This window comes from Rhipicephalus microplus, chromosome 3, assembly GCF_043290135.1.
Source record: "Rhipicephalus microplus isolate Deutch F79 chromosome 3, USDA_Rmic, whole genome shotgun sequence".
NCBI lineage: Eukaryota > Metazoa > Arthropoda > Arachnida > Ixodida > Ixodidae > Rhipicephalus > Rhipicephalus microplus.
In genome coordinates this window covers 272,728,587-272,737,807 of record NC_134702.1, presented here as the reverse complement: position 1 = coordinate 272,737,807, position 9,221 = coordinate 272,728,587, and the positions used below count along the sequence as shown (strand labels likewise).

General features: G+C 42.0%; 1 protein-coding gene across 1 annotated transcript in view; it reads right to left on the bottom strand.

Annotated features, from left to right (window-relative positions):
- Nucleotides 1–3,227: 3,227 nt before the first annotated feature.
- LOC119159806 (calcium-activated chloride channel regulator 2-like) overlaps nucleotides 3,228–9,221 on the bottom strand; it is a 665,495-nt gene continuing 659,501 nt past the window's right edge. The window contains exon 14 of the mRNA XM_075888302.1: nucleotides 3,228–3,785. Coding sequence (XP_075744417.1) covers nucleotides 3,298–3,785 — 488 coding nt within the window. The 3' untranslated portion in view covers nucleotides 3,228–3,297. The remainder of the gene's footprint in view (nucleotides 3,786–9,221) is intronic.

The window sequence follows — 9,221 nt, the reverse complement described above, 5'->3', positions numbered from 1 at the left end:
GCTGGTTTCAAAAATTTACCAAAGCAGGCCCTTCGCGTAGCCGAACCTCTGAAACACATGCGCCCGTGTGACAGCGCTCCCTCCATATCTATTCTATGGAGACATGACATATACACATCTCTCTCAAAAAAAAAAGACGCTGCTTCGCTCGTCAACGCATGCAGGCATTAGTGATCGACATGTTACAAAAGAAAGAACGCGGCGTACTTAGAAGAACTTCCACATCGCAGGGAATCATGTTGACGATTCTCCGTGGCAATTACTTAGATCAAAAGTGGCAATGTCATCCCGTGCAATTGTGACATGGGACACACGTTCACTTTTAAGTGCCGGTCCTTTCCACAAACTATCATCATCAAGGTAATTATTTTGGATTTGCGCATTTCCGTTATTCTTACAGTGAAAAGAAGCGTCTGCTACGCGAGCCCGTTTGCGAATTCAACGCCAGCCGTTACACGGCTTTGAGTGGCGCTGCGCATCGCGTATACCCTTTTAAATGCGAAGCATTTCTTAGGAAACTTTGGCGACTTTGACTTTATCTATCTATCTATCTATCTATCTATCTATCTATCTATCTATCTATCTATCTATCTATCTATCTATCTATCTATCTATCTATCTATCTATCCATATATCTATCTATCTACCTATATATCTATCTATCTACCCGCCTACAACTTTTAGCTGTCCAGGCCATTTCATGATATGGTAGCGATATCAAAATTGCTATGGCATAACATGACTGTATGACAAGCAAGACTAGCCGTAACAAGAAAATCATGATATGAATGACATGAATGTCATGATATACATTTCATAGTCTTGTTGCTCCTGCGCTGGTCTCGTTCGCATAGCATATTGCAAAACTAGTAGGGTATGACATCACTGCATGGCGAACACAAGTTACGCACCTGAACGTGAAACTAATTACATGCATGTCATATTGTAACGACTCCACGACACGCTCACGGTGAAGTCATGATCTTTTCGATAGGTTCACATATACCAAGATTGGTATTACGGGAGTTGAATGGTGGACGAAGGTCGAATGGTGTGCATCTCATAATTATGTTGGCTGGTGCCAACATAATTATGAGATGCGTGTCATGTAAGACCATGACTACATGCAAAGTTAATACTGCGCTCACAGCCGTTTCACTTGCTTCACGTATACCGAATTAGGTATTACGTGACGCGAATGGACGGCGAAGGTAAGTCACACGACTAAACATCACAATTATGACATGCATGTCTTGTAATAAAATGACAACATACAAAGCTCGTGATGCGCTCGCGGCCATTTAGTGAGCTTCAGATATACCAAATGAGGTATTTTGCGACGTGATGGGGCGACAAAGGTAAATGACACGTCCAAACTTGATAATCAAGGCATGGGTGCTATGTAAAACGTTAATACATGCTACGCTCATTGTGTGCTTCCGGCCGTTTCACAAGCTCCACTTATACCAAGTTTGGTATCACGTGACGTGAATAGACGAAGAAGGTAAATGACACATCCAAGCATGATGATTATGGCATGGATGGGACGTACGGCATAATCTACGTGTGCCTCGTGACGTTGTGTTAATTTTAAAGTGACATATCAACCTTCGTCATTCGTGGTTCGCATATCATGGATTCCCACTGCAGGTAAGAACTGCCAATTTTTAAGCATCAACTCTGTCAACCTTGACATTTAGGCCGCGGTCGCAAATGCAGGCTATAAATAAATATATATATATATATATATATATATATATATATATATATATATATATATATATATATATATATATATATATATATATATATATATATATATATATATATATATATATATATATATATATATATATATATATACTGCAGGCGTTCGTGTGTATGAACGCCACGTTTTGCTAGTTTGCATGCGGTGTCCACAATTCCAACTCTAAGAGTGACTTCCGTTGCACTTAAGTATACTCTATCTGGTTTAGAGGAGAGCTCCATGCGCCGACCAGTGTTCCACTATATGTCAATGACGGGGCTTTACAAACGACGCCTTGGTTGGTGCTCATGTCCTTACAATTGATGTAGGCGAGACAGTAGGAGTTGCAAAGAATACTTGACTTCGCCATTTTCGTGATCTACCGTACGACAGTTTGGAAAGCGTGAAAGTTTGGCAATGCCACTCACACGTGTGCCCTACGTTCGCTAGGAGTTTTCCTAAAGCTATGGTACCGCGTACTGAAGCTTTATTGTGACTCCAGTTATCACATTTGTGTTAGCTCGAACTCGCCGCCAACGGCACATACGTCTACTTTGATTTACCACATGGCGCAACACGTGTCACTTTCGTTACGTACGCGGATATAAACGTACACTAAAAGACCCATGATGGCATGCGACGGCACGTAACGCAAGGTGCTTGCGTGGTGTGTAGGTAGCATCAATCTACAATACTAAAACTCCTCAATGTCTCTCCTTGGATCCGCCGCATTTTCCCTTACACCAGCATCTTGTAGAGAAACACCAGATGAAATCCAAAAGAGCTGACTGTCAATATTACTTCGTACAATATTATCATGTTTTTTTTTGCTATCGCACTCACGTATGGCTTCTCTTTTGAAGGTAAATTTTTTACTTGTCATTTATTACGTGAAACAAAAAAACCCATTGAGTCATGAAATTTAGGCAGCTCCTATAACAGCAAATCGAGAAAAAAACTTTAAGATTGCGAAAAGTTATGTCATGGCAATTTTACGCTTGCGCATCGGTTTGTGCCATGATACTAGATCAGGACACTCCGAATTTATGGTAAAGGATTTTTTATGAACATTTGTTTATAAAGGAATATGTCACAATCTCAGGTGAACATCCTTTGGATAGTGGCTATCTTGTTCAACATTGTTTAGATCATTCGTGGTGGCAGTAATGACAGTAAAGCCACTAGTGCATACAATAGTTGCCGCACACATGATGCACGTTCCACATGAGCAAACACAGTGACTGATGTTTTTTTCCTAAGCTACGACCTTCCAATGCGTTGATATTTGTGCGAAGAGAACAGGAAAATTTCAAGCTCGACTTTCATCTCGTGAACGGATTCACACCATACGGAGAAAGCAGGATCATTACAGCTTGGTCAGGATCACGCATCCTTAAGTTGCGCTGCCTCTTCAGATCTTAGCCGACACCGTTCCGTATAGAATTAAGTGCTGCGACAAAAATGTTGAGGCTCATACATGTTGACAGCTGGTGTAAACGAATTTTATATGCTAAAGCAATCGGTGAATCTTTCTTTTTTTAATTTTCCTGCTATGGAAGCAGGCTCTTCCTGCAAGCCATCTCAACCTGCGCCTTTCCCGGTGATGCCGCGAAGACCACCACGGGCCTGTCAGAGCGCAGTACCTCGCGACGGCGTATGCGTAGGTATGCAGCCGCAAGAATCAGGACAGCGGCCACCGTGAGCAGTGAGAATAGAAGCACCGGTAGCCAGGACGGGAATGGCGCTTGACGAGACTTCATGCTGCTGACGACATTAGCAACCGCAATGTTGGAGAGTGCTGACCGCAGGCCGGAATGGCTTACGGCAACGACGGCAAAGAAGAGCGCTGGGCTGCTTGTTTGCGTGATGAGGGACACCCTGTGCAGATGGCCCGCTGGAGGAACTGAGTTCATCCGGCTGCTTCCAACAAGCTGCGACTCGGTGACTCGATGCACTGATGTCGTGTTGCTGTGGGAGCCACTTGATAAGTTCCGCAGTGCACTAGCCATGTTCGCCACAAACAACTCGACTTTGGCACCTGCAATTGCATACACACAAAGTGCTTATGCGACGAGTACAAAAGCTGCCGACAGATTTCAACTTCTATTTTTAATTACAATGCACAATACAACAAACCTGTTACAAACATCTGAATTCTTAGCATATTGATAGCGCTTATTCATGTAAATATAACATACATAAAAAGGGCACGTATACTCTTAACTGTACACTGTCATCCTTTATGAAAGGGAACACGTGAACGCGTGGCCTGTGCTCTGCGTCGGCTGCCTATAGGCAGCTGTACACAGCACCATCAACCGACAGAAAAATGAAAGACTTTCGCTTTCAGCGTCATATGTTGCCGAAAAAAATAGTAAAAATTATGGGTGGTAGACAAGTGCTGTTAGATTTCACTCTTTCTCTGCTCACGCCTGCTGTGCGTAGTCCACTGCCAACATATCACACGTTGTTCACGACCACGGCGCAAGCTGCAGTAATCGTCCGATATCGCTCGTCGCGCGAGTGATTAGAGAACGTAATCTAGCAGCGCTTGTTTAGTGGCCATAACTCGTTTTCGTGCTTGGCTTTTAGACGGCATGTAAAATGAACGTGCTTTCTTCTCTTGTCGGTTGGTGGTGCTGTAGGCAGCCGCCGCAGAGCGCAAGCGACGCGTTCGCGTGTTTCCTTTCATAAAAAACGACAGTGTACAGGCAGGAAGAGAATTATACAATAAATAAACAACATTTTAGCTTAAACGGCCACTCACCAGGCTCCCAAACTATAAAAAAGAGCTAAATATTATTTTCTGATATTTCTCGTCCTCCTTTGCGCACTGCTGTGACGTGGACAGTAGTTTTATTGACATCATTATCGTACGTGCTCTTGATTCGTTGATATGCGCGAAATTTCACATGTGATTCGTCTCCGGCGCTGCTTAGTTATTTATTTATTTTAATTTTTATTTTCAAATACTGCAGCCCCGTTATGGGGCTATCGCAGGAGTGGGTACACAGCAAGAAATAATAAAAAGGTACAAAACAAAACAGCTGAATACACAAGTACATTGGCAAATCATATAAATACAAAAAATTTACAGAGTTATACAAACAATGAAAGGTTTACAGCACACCGTCTTTTAATGTCTTCAAAAATTCATCTTTCTGCAAAGACCGAATGTGACCTGGTATGAGGTTCCACATTTCAATACATCGAGGAAAAAAGGTGTATTTGAAGAAATCAGTACGAGGATGAAACACAGATACATTAAGTGCGTGGCTGTTTCTGGTGGATGATGATTTGGCAGGTGTTATGTAGTTGTTGTGTGGTGAATGTTGCGGTGAATTAAATAAAGAGTGAAAAAGTTTCAGAGACTCGATGTCTCGTCTTTTAGAAAGTGATGATAGACCAAGCTGCGCTAGATGGTATGATGGTGAAAAATTACAATCATAGCGTCTGTAAATGAATCGAATAGCTTTTTTCTGAATGGATTAAACGCGTTTTATGTCAGTGATTTTATAAGGGTACCATACAGTGGCTCCATACTCAAGGATCGGTCGTACGAGGGTTTTGTATGTAAGCAGTTTTGTTTCTCTTGAGGCTAAACGTAGTGAGCGGTTGAGGTATCCAAGTTTCTTCAGAGCCTTGTTGCATGTTCTATCAATGTGACTAGACCAAGATAAGTTAGTAGTGAAAAGGATACCAAGGTACTTATATTGTGAGACCCGCTGCACTACATAGGTGTTAAAAGAATAATCAAACACAGATGGGGTTTTCTGTCAACTGAAACACATAGCAGCTGTCTTTTGAAAGTTAATGCTCATCTGCCAATTTTGGCACCACCTGCAAAAGTTTAAGAACGACGTATGGAGTGTATGATGATCATCAGGTGAATTTATTACGTGATATAAAACGCAGTCGTCAGCGTAAAGATGAATTTTAGTGGAAACTGTGTCGGGTAGGTCATTTTTATATAACAGAAAAAGTAATGGCCCTAGCACGGATTTCTGGGGCACTCCGGAAGATACACGTGCTTTAGATGAATGGAAGGTGTTAAATGATACGTATTGGCTACGACTTGAAAGGAAACTTCTCATCCACTGAACAAGCGATTGGTTTTTTAGTAAGAGATAGAGTTTATATAGAAGTTTTGAATGGATGACAGAATCGAAGGCTTTAGAAAAGTCTATAAATAATGCGTCCACCTGAAGACCTAAGTCAAGAGCTATAGATATGTCATGAGTGAATTCTGTCAGCTGAGTTATGGTACTAAATCCACGCCGGAATCCATGTTGTGCATTGGACAGAATATTGTTAGTTTCGAGAAAATTGATGATGTGTTTGAAGACAATATGCTCCAGTAGTTTGCATGAGTGAGAGGTTAATGATTTAATACAGATTGCCTACTATCCTATTTGTGGAGTGGAAGGACTTGTGCAATTTTCCACGATGATGGAACAGTTGATGTTGATAATGATTTGTTGAAAATTACTGACAGGTATTGGCTTGTCCATAGAGAATAGTGATGAAGAAAAATATTATTAACATTGTCTGGGCTAGATGACTTTTTTTAATCAACATTTAAAATCAAATTTAAAACATCTTCTGTAGACACAGAGACATCATAAATAGAAACAAGCGAGGCATGAAGTGGAGTGCAAGAAAAAATTTCGTGATTATCCTGAGCAAAGACAGACGTAAAGTATTCGTTAAATGCATTGGGAATGACCTGCGGCTGGCTAGTAGGAGTTTCATTAAGGACGAATGTACTAGTAGTGCAATCCTTTGGCGAGATTGAGTTCCAAAATTTTCGGGGATTATTCTTAACCATGTTTGGCAAGGTAAACGAGAAAAAGAAGTCTTTCGCAGCATTTATTTTTCTACGAAGATCCTCCTTCACTGTATTGAATTTAGCTCTACGCAGGGAATTGCCATTACGACTTGCATGCCTTAGTCATGATAGTCGATGCTTTAAATGCAGTATTTCTCTCGTTATCCATGGAAGTTCAGTATTTTTCTTTTTAGTTTTTAGTGGTACACGTGTTTCAATACATTCTATAACAAGGTTTTCAAAATAAGACACCAAACTGTTGACATCATCAGTATAGCTAAGTTCTTTAAAAATGTCAAACTCGCTGCTTAAGGTGTCAATTATCGACACATTGTCAGCCAGGCTATAATCGCGAAAAGTTGTATATTCGTAGCGGTGTTTCGGAACTGAGCAATTAAGAGAGATTAGTACACCTTTATGATCAGAAATACCATTAGTGACCTGAGCTGTAAACCCCCTTGTAAACAGTAAAGCACTGAGAAAAACGCAGTCCAGTATAACATTGTCCCTTGTGGCATCAGTGACAACTTGTTTAAGACCTAAGTTTAATGAATATTAATCATCTTTCTACAAATTGATGAATCGGTGCCCAAAGTGGAGAGCAATGGCCATGAAATGCCAGGCACATTAAAGCCTTCCATGCAAATTAGGTTACCTGAAGAAAAGTCTTTTTGTTGTATCAAACTACTGAGTACTATGAACTGATCCAGTGATGAACCTGGGGGACGATAAAATACACTGACAATGATCGGAAAGTTCCCGATATGAACCGTGCACCAGACTGTTTCAATATGTGCAGGTGACTTTAATACAGAAAAACTTAAATCAGACCTCAAGAAGATGGCAACGCTGCCACCTCGGCCATGCAATCGATCAGTATGAACAACATTGAACCCTGGTGGAGTAATTCCAGAATCATATATGTCGCCATGAAACCAGGTTTCCGTGACGCCAATAATGTGAGGACAATAGGTAGCAAGCAAGTGTACAAAATCAGGAAATTTATTAGTGAGACTTCTGGCATTTATATTGAGAATACACACCTTATCATGATTCGGTCATTTCTTAAGAGTGGGACGTTTAGAAGACTGTTTGGTGGATTTTACTAATGAGTTGAAAATACAATCCCAGTCATACCACGCATTATCTGTATGGGTTCAAAGAAGTCCTCCGTTATACGCATGTTAGAACCCTTCAGCTTAAAGCCATTCTTCAACACCTTAATCTTTTCGTGGAAGTCAAGAAGTTTAAAAATGACCGGGCGAGGTTTACTACCAAAGTATCTACCGATTCTGTGGAATTGTTCGATCTGCGGAAATTCAACTTTAAAAATGTCTGAAAAAACCTTCAACAGACTGTCCTTTAAAGAATCGCTAGTTTCATCTTCCGATTCCTCCAGACCGTATATGACAATGTTGTTTCTGCGCGAACGATTTTCTAAATCATCATTTCGAGAACAAAGCTTGTTGACTGTAGAAGACAGCTTTTCAATTTGGCAACGCAGTTCGTCGTAGAATGCAGCATTGTGAGAAGGTGGAGTCTTCTCTAGAACAGTTAAGCGCGTTTCGATAGCCTCAAACCGGGAGTTGACAGAGTTACGCAATTCCGCGACATCTTGTTCTATTTTCTTCTGGCCAGATAGATTTTGAGAAAATATTTCTGAAACAGACCATTCATTTTCGGCATCAGAACTTGATGGATTATTATAATCCGTTCTAGTAGGAGAACCTGTGCGCGATGTAAGGCCTGATTTAGCCAAATTAGCCCGAGTTAACCTCTGCGGAGGTCCCGGGTTTAACTCCACATCGCCACTTAGTAAGAGACTACACAGGTCATGTACAATATCAGCATATGATGAAGTAAGCATAAATGAGCAAATGTGGGGGCAAGGTACCAGCAGCAAAAATCGATCGTCAGAACGAAGGCAATAGGCATTTCTTATGTAACGTACCTGCACAAGGAACAGACAGCGATTAAGCACTGCGCTGGTGCTGCTGTCACCTTCCCCACTGAAGCGATGCAGTTGCGGTGGCGCTTTTATATCCTTGACCACCGACGTCACATCGGTAGGCGTTTTCAGAAGTACGCTGTCATGGATGATGTCATCGAAGAAGGTTGCCGGCATGCTGACAAACGAACCATGGCTTTGCTCCGAGAGAAGGACAGGGCAGTCGGCGCGCACGCAAGCCGAAACTTGCGCGTGTCGATCAGCAACCGGTGAAACATCAAAAACCGTCGAAGATGTGGCTACCAAGGAAGCTGCCAGGCCAGCGCAAAACTGCACAAGGAACAGACAGCGATTAAGCATTGTGCTGGTGCTACTGCCACCTTCCCCGCTGAAGCGATGTAGTTGCGGCGGCGCTTTTATATCCTTGACCACCGACGTCACATCGGTGGGCGTTTTCAGAAGTACGCTGTCATGGATGATGCCATCGAAAAAGGTTGCCGGCATGCTGACGAACGAACCATGGCTTCGCTCCGAGAGAAGGACAGGGCAGTCGGCGCGCACGCAAGCCGAAACTTGCGCGTGTCGATCAGCAACCGGTGAAACATCAAAAACCATCGAAGATGTGATTGATTGATTTGTGGGGTTTAACGTCCCAAAACCACCATATGATTATGAGAGACGCCGTACTGGAGGACTCC